The sequence below is a fragment of the Chenopodium album genome, chromosome 10 (assembly GCF_948465745.1).
Source record: "Chenopodium album chromosome 10, dcCheAlbu1.1, whole genome shotgun sequence".
Classification (NCBI taxonomy): domain Eukaryota; kingdom Viridiplantae; phylum Streptophyta; class Magnoliopsida; order Caryophyllales; family Amaranthaceae; genus Chenopodium; species Chenopodium album.
The window spans coordinates 15,341,326-15,356,389 of NC_137843.1; the positions used below are offsets into that span (position 1 = coordinate 15,341,326).

The 15,064-nt window shown below is 29.6% G+C and overlaps 1 protein-coding gene across 1 annotated transcript; it reads left to right on the forward strand.

Annotated features, from left to right (window-relative positions):
* The first annotated feature begins 9,047 nt into the window (after positions 1-9,047).
* On the forward strand, positions 9,048-12,102 carry LOC145563672 (transcription factor HHO2-like). Its single transcript, XM_081624104.1, has 5 exons — positions 9,048-9,588; positions 9,743-10,047; positions 10,164-10,494; positions 10,692-10,768; positions 11,513-12,102. Exons 1-5 carry the CDS (start codon positions 9,465-9,467, stop codon positions 11,858-11,860), a joined length of 1,185 nt encoding a protein of 394 aa, XP_081480230.1. The 5' UTR covers positions 9,048-9,464; the 3' UTR covers positions 11,861-12,102.
* Positions 12,103-15,064: the final 2,962 nt, after the last annotated feature.

The window sequence follows — 15,064 nt, forward strand, 5'->3', positions numbered from 1 at the left end:
TTGGTTTTATTCGAATTACCCATGTCCAAGGCTAGGTATAGAACAATGAGCATGGCACACTTACGGGATAGAGAGTTGAGTAAAGGTTTGTATTATTATTCGAGGTTGAGTTGATAAAGGTTATTTTCAGAGTACAATGTGTTATGTAGTTTTGAACTACATTATTTAATTGAGCTAGTAATGTTGATTATCCTAGACTAACTTTGTGAGAATGGAGTCGCGCCCATTCTTGCATCGCGCTAAACTTTTATTTCAAATGGTCATTTGGGACTTGGATTGGACAACCTGGTCTATTGCTTACTCCAAACTAAATTAAATTTATTAAATTGAATATGATGAGTCAAGTGTTTGGAATTGGTTAGTAAGTATGTTGAGTCAATTGAATTGTCTAAGTGTGGAGTCTTGATTAATGAATTCGTGTTGTATGTTTATTTACTTTAATTAATTGAGCATGCTAGGTTTGGTATGTTGTAGCTTGTATGTACTCAGCTTTGCTGATTTGCGTGCTTTTGTGTGTGTTTTCTTTTGGTCATGGCCTTCGCCTTTCAATGACCCTGTGATGATCCAATTATTACACTTGTATTATTGGGGAGCAGTATTGCACAGGTTAGCTTGATGATGTGCATTTCGGGATTTGACAATCGCATTGTCAAGGGATGGTGTGATTGAGTGTATTCGTTCTTTGTGTTGAAATTATTTATGCTTTGCAATTTCATTTATGTTTTGGATTTTTAATATTGGTTTGGTTTTAAATAAGGGCCTTATATGGTTCCAATTTGTAAGCTTTGACTTATTCGTTTTCTAAACTGTGTTATTTTAAATACTTAAGTTTGTTTTTCCGCTGCGATACTTTGATAAAGCCTTAACGTTTTAATACGTGGCGGTAACATGTCAATGGTTCTCCACTATTTTATTTAAAGTAAGTGGTTTGAAAAAGGGAGAATTATTGGGGTGTTACACTACCGCTTCAATCTGGACGCGAACAGTGATTTTCAATGCTTTCGCATCTTTCCAAATAGAGACTCTTGCATTACGTTGATGTTCTGATTGTAGTGTTTGATGACAAAACCTTAACCAATGTGAATCTGAATCACCTTTCCGACTATTAAAATGAGAATCGTAAACCCAAAAATTGAGATTAAACTTAAATATTGGGAAGACACTCTCACAAATGTAGATAAAGCAAAAAAATTGAATTAAAAAAAGTCAAAAATAGTCTAATTTCCAATTCTTCTATCTCCGTTTTTTGGGATTTAGTTCAAGTGCATAATAATATTTAAGGTTATACGAGTTTTTATGGAGTTTCCCTATGTTAAAATTATGGTATTATATTCAATATAACGTCAATTGCGTGCGTATAGACCTCAAGTGCACAGTAATTTTATTGTGAACCTAGTCCACACAAGTTTTTTCCTAGATTGAATTAAGTTTGGGTTATATTAGGTCGAGTTGAATCGAATTGAACAATGTTAACGCGCACTCGGATCTCAATTTTTTTGGTTAGGGTCAATTGCAGTTGTTATAGGGCAAACCGCGCTTTGGATTGTTTTATGTGGAATGTAAGCTTAGTTTGAATTAGAGATATCGGATCTTTAATGGTTTTCATGATTCTTCATCAAGTACATATCTTGAGTTCTCTTGTTAGATTGGAACTTGAATTAGCATCATATCAATTCGTGTTGATTTCGGACCCCAAACCCTTGCTGGCCTTGGATATAATAATCGAGTCGGATTTAGCTTGGTTTAAGTTGGTTTATTGGATTGGCTAACTTTTTGATAAACAATAGGGCTAGTATTTTGAAACTAAAAAAGATAATTTGTGTTTTGTAGAGTCCAGTATGCAGAAATCTTTTGATGGGCCTTATTTTTCCAATGTATAAGGGCAACCAAGTGGGCCATGATGTATGGCTATTTTGGAGTGTGCTCTGCAATCCGGATGGAGCTTCAGCAAAGCTATCAAACTTCAAAAAGATTTCAGTAATTAAAATACCCAAACATGGATTACTTCAAAATAATGTAGTACAAAGTATACTTTTTCCATCTTTTTTTACTTGCAACATGTATATTGTTTGTAATGTACATTTACTTTAATTACATCTTGTGAATAATATTTAAGGAAAAATATAGTCATATAAATCTTATTATCTTTGTCTCAATTGTACTTTATATAAAATTGAAATTTGGAAAAATATAGTCATATAAGGCCCTATTCTCTTCAACTTAAAAAAATAATATTAAGTAAAATAATTTCAGTTCAGTTCAGTATAATTAATTTCAGTTCAGTAAAAATAATTTCAGTTCAGCAAAAATAAGTTCAGTTCAGTAAAATTCAGTTTTCTTAAAGAAGAATTATAAAAGAAAATTAGTAAAAATAATTTCAGTTCAGCAAAAATAATTTCAGTTCAGTAAAATTAATTTAAGTTCAGTAAAAATATTTTAAGTTTAGCAAATATAATTTTGTTTCAGTAAAAATAATTTCAGTTCAGCAAAAACAAGGTGAAAAGAACATGCCTTAAATCTTATTATCTTTGTCTCAATTGTACTTTATACAAAATTGAATTTTTATAATTTTACCAAAAGCTATTTGTGTAGATAATGTTATATCGCAAACTAACTTCTTATTGCATTAGTATCAAAAATAGTTATACAGACACTTTCCTTGTAGGATTAGAAGGTTTTTTATGAATAAACCGCTAATGTTTCATTGAAATATGAATTCATTGAAATATGAAATGTTTTTCTTTTTTCAAGTCACAATATGAAAATGTTTTTCTCTTTCTCTAGTCACGAACTCACGATTACTTTCATTTTCATCGTACTATTATCTTATTCTAAAAGAGGTTTTATTAAAAATAAAACTGCTAATATCAAGTAATCAATAATGTAGACAAAATTTGATTTTAAATGCTGGATATCACTCCATGAGATTTTATCAATCAAATAAGTCGTAATCCACAAAATGAATGTGGTATGGACACCTTTACCAAAATGGGCAGGTATATGAGTAGAATATTCTTAGTACATAAACTTCTTATAACATTATTGAACTGAATTATTGGCACTTCATTTCCACTTGTGATTCTTGTGGAACAATGTGTAAGAAAAATACATGACATTATATTTTGATGAATTGATGCCTTGGAGTAAATTAAACTTGTGGCATTATAAGTCCACATCTTAATACATGCACTTGTAGTTTCTAGTAGCACAATATTTATAAAATCAATTAATCATATATTTATAAGGTCCCTAAAAATGGTCCCCGAGCATAAACAACTTCTTTGTTTTATGATAGAATACTTAGCATCAATTTTGCCATAGGGAAGATTCTCATCTTTGACTTTAAGTGCAGATTCTCTGTTACTCAGAGGATATTCCATTAATAAGAAAAGAATAAGGATTTTTAGTGCATAATTTATGGCTTGTTAATTTATTTTTGGGGAAAAAAAAATATTAGATGTATTAATATTGAATTTTTTTAAAAGAAAAAAACAATTCGTTCATTGCATGATTGATAATTCACTTGTTGGATCAAAAGAACAGAGCTTTAAAAATATAAATTTGTGTTATTGTATTATTTGTATAGAGTTTGATTCTGTTTCAACATCGTGCATGACTGCATGGTGCATGCATGCTGTTAAAATTTTGGGATTTTAACTTCAGAGTTTTTTTTTTTATTTTTTTTTATTTTTTTTTATTTTAAATAGAGTACTTAAAAGTCTGAAATGAGCAAATTTCATCAAATGTGCAAAAAGTTAATTATAGGTGCAATTAGCTCTAAGTGCACTCGGGTGCAAGATGTAGGTGTTCGCAAAATAAAATAAGGTGAATAATTTAAAAAATATATACAATTATGTATGGAGTAGCATTTAACATCAAGCCATTAAGTGTTTAAGTTAAAGGCTTATTTTCAAAATATGTACTGAGTACTGAGTATATATTTAGAATATCATTTGCTAGGGTTTTGACTTTGTCACATTAAAAGTACAACCAAGCACATATATATAACACTAGATTAACTTTGGTTTCATGACAATAGAGTGATAGACACATAAAATAAGCCATATACTCCATATTTATTTATCTAATCAACAATAATGACAACAAAACAAATTAAAAAAAAAAAAAAAAAAAAAAAAAAAAAAAGTGGAAATTGGTCAAGAAGCATAAATTTTTTTTGGGAGCCTAAGGGCCTATTCTGATTCACTGAACTGATTAGAGCTGAAGTGAACTGGACTGAATTGATTGGAGCTGAATTGAACTAAACTGAAATGAATTGTTTATGAGAGAAGGTAATTAGGTTTTAAACTGGACTTAACTAAACTAAAATTAAGCTGAAGAGAACAAACCCTAAATTCTACATAATGATTAAATTTCCATTACCAGATATTACTTTTAACTTTGAGATTGTACAAGTTAACAATCTTAATATATTGTGGAGGTAACCAAAACCGAAAGGGAGTAATTCAAAATTGGTGTTATAATACATCCTGACCTTTCACTCATTTTGCCTTACTCCGAATTTATTTTGTATCTTTTATTTTTACCCAACACATTATCCACTTCATTCTTATACATATAGATTTTTTTGGTGTTTAGAGAGCCACAAGGGCAGGGATGAGAATCGATCCCAGATCTTCATAAATCGGGAGGGAAGCTCTACTCACTTGAGACATGTGTCACTCTCATCCACTCCTTATATATACATGCTCGCCACATCAACAATTTTTATCACCAATTTCTTAAATCCTTGTGAGAATACTAAATGTCAAGTACAAATAGACACGGGGGTAATATGTATGAAACACTATAATAATGTAATAAAATTCAAATTGTATTGCAATCTTTGTCTTGATGATATATATTTATATACCTGTTTATTAGACGGAAGCTTAGACGGCATATATTGCTTTAAAGGCATGTTCTCTTCAACTTAATTTCAGTTCCTAATTTTCTTTTCTCATAAACAATTCATTTCAATTCAGTTTATTTCAGTTTTTTTTCAGTAAATTAGAACAGGCCCTAAGTTAAATATTTCGGATAAGTTTTGGGTTAATACCACAAATTATATATTGATTGGATTTTGGAATAATGTTTTAACTTAAATGCCAATGTTTACTTATGATATAATTGATAATCATGAGTTGTTAAAACATCTGTAATGACAAGTTAATTGTCAAAATAACTTTCCATCATAGGCCAAGTGAGATTTCAAGCTAATTTCCTTTTAACCTAGTTGCTATTATCTAGCGTGTTAATTAAATAAGTCTCACTTAATTATTAAGTTTTTTTTTTTATTTATTCTATCTTACTAACTACCAATCTATCAACTTTGAATTATTTTTTTGCACAAGCAAATTTGCTTGGCCAAGCTAATTGTATATTTTTTTTAATAATCAAGCTAGTAGCTAGGGACGATTTTTGAAAGTTACAAGCAAGTCCCAAGTTACAACCATTAAACAATTATTGGAGTACAATTTTTTTTTTTTTTTCCAATGTTGCTTGTTTCTCTTTGTTCTACAACTTTCTTTTTTCCAATGTTATTTTCTTTGATAAATAAGTATTGATAAATTTACAATTGGTACACAAGTTTAAACTTTAATACTTCATCGATTTTTAAATTTCTTCCTATTTAATTAGAATCTTTCAGTTATTAACATTTTGAGGGAATTTTCTATATTATTCCCATTATATAAGATTTATTTATATATATATATATATAATTATATGTGATTTTATTTGATTCATTTCAATCAATAATACTTTATGAGTTACATAGTGTGCATGCATAAACTATATAAGTAAATGTACCACTAATATTGACCAAGTCTTATCATTTAATTTGGACAAAATTTTGACAATGTTTATGATAATTAGGTTTTTGGAAGATTGGAGAGCATAAAAAAGGGGGTGAGGGTAAGGAAGGAATATGAGTGCAGAACAAGAGGGCAAAGTTAGAATTTTCAAGTAAACATTTTCCTTTCCTCTTTTTTAATAATAACTACTTCGTATAAAATTTTATTTTATTAAGTAAGGAAGACTACAAATATATGACATCATTAACCAACGTGAAGCAAGACATTTATAGAGTATATAGTGGATATTCTCCTTTTTATAGGAAGGTTTGAAAGTGTCACACAATCATCATATTCAATAATGGTATTGCATATGTGCTCATACAAAAAGTAGGAAGGATAATACATCACAATTGCATCAATGCATGTAATTTACAATCAACAATTATTTAATTAGGCAATAAAATGGTGAACAAATAGAACAACCTTGTCTACACAATGTCTGTTTAGTGTGTTAGTAATAAAATTAGTGGAACTTGAAATTCCCTAATAACCATTTCCATTTTTGCTCCCTTCTTATCCTAAAATTGTTGGACATTTTGAAATATCCTTCTCTTCACATTTATCTTCTTTTTCCTTTTACTCGACCGGCTCTCAAAATTGTATCCAACCATCAATTAAAACCCTCAATGATCATCCTTATCCTATTCTACCCAATTATATAGAATTAAATTTGGTTGTAATAACTTACAAGTAAGTGTTAAATATAATGACTACTCTTATCTATAATAATGCTACAAATCTCTATTGCTACTAATAATAGTTATTTTTTAAAGTGCGTTTATTCTTTATCACGATAAAATTTCTTAGTCAATATCAATTAGAAAAATGGTATCAACAACATATGCTATTAATAGGACTAATACCTAATAAATTTTATGCTAATTTTTGTTTCTAAATATTATAATACGTGTGAATGCCAAATAAGAATAAACACCTTTTCTTCTATATTTTAAACAAAAAGAATAAAAATAGTACTTTAAATGGATAAAATGCCGAAAGTGATTAGATTAATAGCACTTGAATTAAATTAACATAGTTCCAAAGGGTTACACATTGACATATTATGATATTTTCTTATCCGATCCCTTCTTAGTTCTTAGTATGCATGCAAAAATATCAAAACGGCTTTTCTTTAAAAATAGGCGTATATAAAATTATTTTTATGTGATATAATCAAAATACTATAGTCTTATCCATAGGAAACTTGTAGAAGATTGGTTCAAAATATCATGGAAAATACGTACATTAATTGCAATCAAGGAATTCACCTGTTTTTTCAAACTTTGAAAAAAGAAATTTTCAAGGGAAATATCTGACAGCAGTAATGGATAAGGACAAATTACAAATATCATGCTTTTGTAAGCTTTGATTGGTTAGTGTTATCCAGCTAGATTATTATTAGTAATTCCACCTAATGACAATTAGGATTAATTCCACTTTTAATGCAAAAAAAGAGTGAGTTTAATTAAGTGGCTCTACAAGATTGTTGGAGCTATATTGTAGTATTACTAGATGACTACATACGTAACCATTGCATATGGTAATTGCAAATTTTTAATCAAATTCTTGACCCTTCTTTACTATAATAACATGATGTCACGATCAGTAGATATTTGTGATTTATGTAATGTCAATTAGGGATAATAATCTGGAGTGATTACGTCTATTATTGCATTTAAAACACTCATTATATACAAGCTTTTAATTGGCCTTATCCCAGTACTAATTAAAGACATCTGAAGAAGCGGACATTTTTTTTAAAAAAATTTGAAGGGCCAAAATAAACTTGATACTAAATGATTTTTCAAAGAAAGAATTATTGAAGCTAACAAAGTAGTAGTGATTTGTCTATCATGTGCTTTATTCATACGATATTACATCTAACCCGAATTTGCTCACATTAAGACTACAATTTTAAGATTTACTATAACAAATAATTTATGCATGAAACTATGTTTATTATATTATATTGTAAAATTTTATAGTATATAGCCTAGAAAACATATAAATCCAAGCTCAAATAAAATAATTATTAAAGGGCATAGTTTTTTAAAAAAAATACATTGGCTCTTAGTTAAGGGCAAGGGTCAAATAATTAAGGTACCAAATTAAAACAAAAGAATCCTAATTTTATCACTTCTATTCTAAATAATGTAAGCTTCCCAAAAAATATGGGAAGATAAGACCTAATCATACGCGGCGTGAGCAAGTGAAAGCATGCTTGCAAGATTCTCCTGCCTTAGCGGCACGGCTTCGTACGTGATTCTTCTACACTTTTTTCACTTTTTTTTATTTCTAAAATTAATTATTATAATTAATAATAATGAAATTAATTAGAGTATATTTTTTATGAAATGAATAATGCCTCCTAACTTATACCCCAATTTGGCCAATTAGCACTTAATACTATTTGCTAGTTGTCACACAACACACTCATATTTAAAAACTTTAGTAATAGTAGTATGAATTAAATAATTATCAAGTTGGTCCAAGAAAATAGAGAGACGAAATTATATATATATATATATGAGGAGACTAGGATGATAATAGAATTTAATTGACTTACAAAGTAAAATAGTACTAGCATATTAATAAGTACTAGCCTATGATGAGAATACGATAATTGATTCACATTTAAAATACAACAAGTTATGCACATCACTACTTATGCTAATACTTCCATGCATTAAGGGCAACAATAATAATAAATAGTCTAACCAAGGTTTAGCCTAATACTCTGTATGTATTTAGTCACATATTATGCTAATCATTATTACATGTATTTAGTCACGTATTCTGCTAATCATTCTCACAATTTTACAAGTATTTAGTCACAAATAACCCTAGTCCTAAAAATGATGAAAGAATAAAACAATAGCACTAATATTTCAATTCACAAATCATATAAAGCCTTACATAAACACGATACATGTTGAGAAGGTATACAACTTTTAAGATAAAGGAATAATTCATATCTACTTTTACCCCGTCCAGTTCTCAACAGACACATTCTAACACATAGTATTCATTATTCAAGTTGATTATAGTTTTTTATCTCGAAATGTTTTTTTTTTTTTTTACAAACTCCAAAAAATTGTCAAATAATACATTGACATCAATAATAAAATAAGTAAAGTCATAAACAACTACTACTAGCTAGAAAGGCAAAAAAATAAAATTAAAAAAAATTAAAAAAAACGGACGAAAAGGAATCAAAACCTCGAATATTCATCCAACTCTTTATAAAGCTACCTTTTTTTCTCTTGCACTAGAAACAAGGAAAATAAGAAAGAGAAAAATACTGAAAAAGATTCGTTAGTGTTACGCGACGGGCCGACTTTGATACCTTTGTTCTAATCTTATTTCTTCATTTTTTCCTAAAAATAAACCCAGAAAAAAAATAATTATAAAAACTTAGGTGTCAAGTTTATTCTTTTGTGATTCTACTCAGATCCCTTTGTTCTGAATTAATCAACCCCACCATATTTTTTTTAGCTTACCATATAATCAACCTTCATAAATCACAACTTTTCTCCATTTTTAGTTCCTCAAAAGTTGATAATATTTCATTTTCTTAAGTGATAAAAACCCAAAAAAATAATAAAAATGATGGATTTTAGAAATAATATGCAGAAATGTCAGGAATATATTCATGCGTTAGAAGATGAAAAGAAGAAGATTCAAGTTTTTCAGCGTGAACTTCCTCTATGTTTAGAGCTTGTTACTCAAGGTAATTATCTTTATCGATATAATATCATGTCATATCATATCATATCATCAATTGAGTTTGTGACTCGTTATACATTTAAAGTTTATGATATGTTGTATTATTATTTTTGTGGTTATGAAATTGATGTATGTGTATATATTTTTTTTTATTACAGCAATTGAAGCATGTAAACAACAATTATGTGGAAATGGGACAACTACTACAACAGAGTGTTTAAATGGTCATTCAGAGTGTTCAGAACAAACAACAAGCGACGGTCCAATTTTGGAGGAATTTATGCCCTTAAAAAGGAGTAATTCTACAGATGATGATGATGAAGATGAGCTTGAATCAGAAAAACCCCAAATTAACAATATTAATCTTAATAACAATAACAATGAAAAATCTGGGAAGAAATCAGACTGGCTTAGATCTGTTCAGTTATGGAACCAAACCCCAGATCCACCTACCACTCAAGAGGTTTGTTTTCTAAATTTTCTAAAAATTTATAGATTTTTGAGATGGGATTTTTGTTTAATTTTCTGGGTTTAATTTAGTTTTAGCTAATTTTATGTAATTTTGGAATAATATTGTAGGATCATCAGCCAAAGAAAGTGGTGGTTGTTGAGGTGAAGAGGAATGGTGGAGGTGGTGCATTTCAACCATTTCAAAAAGAAAAGAATAGCAATGGGAAAGAAAATGATGACAACAACATTAGCAATAATAAACAACAACCGGCTTCGACACCGGCCGCCTCCGCTTGCTCGAGTGCTCAGGAGGCGGAGATGGGACCGAGTAGCGGCGGCAGTGGTGGTGGTAGCAAGAAGGAGAAGGATGCACAATCACAAAGGAAAGCAAGGAGGTGTTGGTCTCCTGAGTTGCATAGGAGGTTTGTGCATGCTCTTCAACAACTTGGTGGATCACATGGTAAGATTTTCATCTTACATTATATTATAGTCATGTACTAATGTGGCTAATACTATGTAACATATGCATTAAATTAATTGATTAATTAATTGATCAATTGGTTTAGTGTGATATGAATTTTGAATTGTTTATGTGTGAAATATAGGGCTTAAAATTGAGTATTCATTGGTTGATTGATGATTGGATTTGAATTGCAGTTGCTACTCCAAAGCAAATAAGGGATTTGATGAAGGTGGATGGACTTACCAATGATGAAGTTAAAAGCCATTTACAGGTTTGTGCATTATTTTTTGTGGTTTAATTTATATTTCAAGTAATTGGTATTGTCTTGTGTCGTGGTGCGTTACTCTAGTAAATGAACAAGTTTGAAGTTTTATTAATTCATAGCAATTTATGCTTATTACGTGAAATTCAAATTCAACTTTTCTGATTTCATGCTCCTAATTTCATCTGCCTATATAATCTGAAAATTGATCAAATTATGCCGAATTTAAGCTGAATCTCATTTTTGAATTGGAGATCCCATGTGCATATGAGATTCCTTTTATTTGGTAATATGATTTGGATCTTTAATTGTCAAAATTTTACTATCTTGTCAAAGGCCAGAAGTCTACAATAAAATGATTGTTTCACGTCTTAATTCTATATTAAGACGAATTCCTTTTTCACTTTCATTTACCAAACCAAGTCAATTTTTACTCAACTAATTTATCAAAGTAAATCTTAACTCTGAATCATTTCTTGCATATGTTACTTGGTCAAAGATGATATACTTTTTGAAAAAATAGCCTTTTAAATTGTCCTTTTCCATTCTCCCTCTAGTAATGTTACACCATGTGAATTCTTGCTTTTCCTTTTTTTCATTTTTCAATCAATCTCACCTTGAGAAGCTTTAATCATTGCATATTTAACATTCTCTACCAACTAATACGCAAAATCAATTTACTAATTGAATAATTATGTTAAAAAAGCACAATTTGCTGAATCTTAATATCTTTCAACACATTTATTTTTACAGAAATATCGTCTGCACACAAGAAGACCAAGTTCAGGTGTTCACAACAATGCTAATCAACAAACTCCTCAATTTGTAGTCGTAGGAGGCATTTGGGTGCCTCCAGAGTATGCTGCAACAACAGCAGGTGACACGAACACGGTTGCTGCTCCAGGCAACATCTACGCCCCCATAGCAACCGTGGCAACACCACCACACTTGCGCCAAACATCTCCACATATGCACCATCAAAAACAATCGAGTCAATCACATTGCGAAGAAAGGGGAAGTCATAGCGAGGGAGGTGTTCATTCCAACTCCCCTGCTACGTCGTCTTCTACACACACAACCACGGCTTCTCATGCACATTAAAGTGTTCCCTGGTCTTGTATCTTTTTGTTTCCAAGTTCATAGAAAGGTGTAGAGATTTTGTAACAAGACATCGGTGGAACACTCTTTTTGTATTATGAGGAAGATAAATACTAGACCAATTGACAGTTATAGAAAAAATGTTTGTTAAATTCTTTGTATAATTACTCTTCTTCATTCGTACATTTTGGAAATAATCTTTTAGTTCAAGTGTCATTCAATGTTGAAGTTGAATGGCCTATGCATCTGCTCTATGTTCTTGATCATTTTTCTCGTTTCTATTGTTAAATTTTCTTTTAATGGACCCTTTATGTGTATGATATGGCCTAATTGCAAATAATTTTGTATTACAAGAAATTATCCAACACAAATTTAGAAAAAATAAGTTTTATATCATGGCAAAAGCTAATGAGTTCCTCCGGGGCATTAGATAAGAGAATTAAAAGTGGAAATATTATAGTTAAACTTACATTAATTACACCAAACGACTCGTGATTTTGTCATGTATTCCTAACTTAATATTATTTCAACAAGTATAATTATTCCTTATTTAACGCTCCAGAGCGCTTGTTAGCAAGATCCTTATATCATTATCCAAGATAAATTTAGAAAAAATAAGTTTAATTTCCTTTTGACAATGAAACTTACATGATGGCTTCATTGATGATAAGTTGATCTGATGTATATTTAATAATTTATACGTCATGATTAATTATCAAATTGGCCAAGAAACTCCAACAAAAAAACTACGAAGCACGAAGGCCCTGTTCATTCCACCTTAAAAAAATAATATTCAGTAAAAAATAATTTCAGTTCAGTAAAAATAATTTCAGTTCAGTAAAGATAAGTTCAATTTAGTAAAAATAAGTTCAATTTAGTAAAAATAATTCCAGTTCAGTTAAGTAAAATTCAGTTTTCTTAAAGAAAAATTATAATAGAAAATCAGTAAATTGTCTATACCCAATTTCTCTCTCCTTCCTTAATTACATGCCCATACCTTTTCTTAATCTCAATTTCTCATTTTTTGTCTAGGAGTCCGTGTCGACTATAAAGTTACAAAAAATGTAAAATGGAGGTAGTATTATTAAATACGATTGATAAAAAGAAGGGATTAATCAAATAATTGAGTGAAATGTGTGAATAATTATGTATATCCTTCCTAAAATTTTACCTATAATTAATAGTCATTCGATTAAACATTCAAGAAATATGAATTTTTGAAGTATTTCATGTAACATAAAAGGTTTATTTATTTTTATTAAAGAAGAGCAAAATGTACTTGATTAAATATGATAATTTTTTATCCTAGAGAAGTTTCAATCACCTACCTAACTAGATTTAAGTAAGTTCATCCTCTTCATGAAAATAAAATTTCTTATGACGTGCTAATTTTAATATTTTTGCCAATCAATTAGTTTCACGATTTCAACTATCAACCAAACAAGAACTTAATCAAGCGCGTAGGCATCCACTTACAAAGATGCTTGTATATTTTGCATATAATTGGCATATCCTTTGCATACACAGTGATAAGTCGACGTTCTTCAGTGCTTATTGCGTAGTGACTGATATTTTATAATTAATGAAAACGTGGTGCTTAAAGAATCCAAAGAATCGCAACGCAAACGATTATTAGCGTTTAATGTCACGTCAACTCTATTAAATTAATAAGGAAATGCTCCTTTAAAAGGGACATTCTAGATTAAACTTTGATTGATTCTACTAATTTATGGCCCACCTTCGAATATTCTAGTGTGTTAAAAGGCATATTTTTTTCAATTATAAAAATGCAAAATGTGCATCTAAAGTTTGCATTAGTTAATTTGTTGTGTTTTGGTGCAAAAGAGTTGGCAGTATTCTATAGTCAGTATATTCCATGATTCTTTATATTATCTTCTTTTTTTGGAAAGAAACTCCCTGCTGAAGAAGATATTCTACTCTTTGGATCTCGGCTTCTACAACACTCGAATTATTTTACCTTTGCTATGATTCTATTCGTCTCAAATTACTGTTTAATGTTTAAAATTTTTACAAAAGAGTAAAAATTGATGGGTAATAATCTTAAGTTTCTGTTGAGCCCATAAACAAATCTATATGTGAGCGAAAGTGTTGTCTCATATTAAAAGTGTTAGGAAATGTATCTCACATTAAAAAAACAAGAAACTTGTGTCCACTTTATAAGACTACTCTCTTCATTGTCATGTGGTTTTGAGGTGGAACGTCTTTAGCCGTATAAAGTAGACACTTGTGACAGATGTGATCCATGATAGTTTTTTTTGCTCAACTTAAATTAAACTAAACGGTTAATTAAAGTGAATACTTCAAAGTTCAAGCTCATCAAATGACTACTAATCATCTGTGTAACAAAAATACGAGCTACAAAGTTTTTGATCAATTGGTCTGATTTAACTCAAAATTTTGTATACATTTACAAACATTAGTTGATGCAAGTTGAATTAGGGTAATCTACTGCTACAGTGCTACTCCGATTAAAATGCCATTGTTATGAAGACAAATTCCACAACTCCTTTGAACTCTAGGAAAAGAGATAATGTACATAAAATCCATGATTACGTAATTTTCTTTTACAAAAATTAAGGAAGAAATTTATGGATTGATAACCGATGTTCATAGAAAACATATAACTATAATAAAATTCCAACCTCATATCAGTACAAATGATTTATTAGTTTTATTGCTTAGACGAATTAGTTTATTGTTCTCAATAAATAAAGATTTATATAACACGGTAAAGAGTCGTGACAGAACAAGATTGACAGATAGATTAAATCGTTACGTGTGTAAACATACAACAATAACAAGATTCAATTATTCCAAGTCATCCATGTGTACTATGGTCTATGGTTGGAAAGGTCTTTGCTTTAATTTAATTTAATAGATCCTTAAAAATGGATGAGTAATTGAGCATTGAAATCCCATCCCAAAATAAATAAACAAAAAATAAAAAATTTGCTGGAGTGATAGAGAGAATCTGATGAATAAGAATGGCCCTTTGGAACACTTAAAAGGTCAAATGACCCTTAATGATCACCAAAAACCAAGATACTATTCCTATGTTTTTTTAGAGTCAAATGAAAGTTTTCTTGGCTTTTTAGATGGTACAGTTTTTCAAACCAAAAATTAAAAAACTTGGTTTCAGAATCTAAGGGAATATCCAGATGACCTAACCTACTAAATATGACCTAA

Coding starts and splice junctions, on each gene's coding strand:
- LOC145563672 (XM_081624104.1), top strand. CDS start 9,465: ATGATGGATTTTAGAAATAATATGCAGAAATGTCAGGAATATATTCAT. Junction 9,589..9,742: donor TTTAGAGCTTGTTACTCAAG/GTAATTATCTTT, acceptor TTTTTATTACAG/CAATTGAAGCATGTAAACAA. Junction 10,048..10,163: donor ATCCACCTACCACTCAAGAG/GTTTGTTTTCTA, acceptor ATAATATTGTAG/GATCATCAGCCAAAGAAAGT.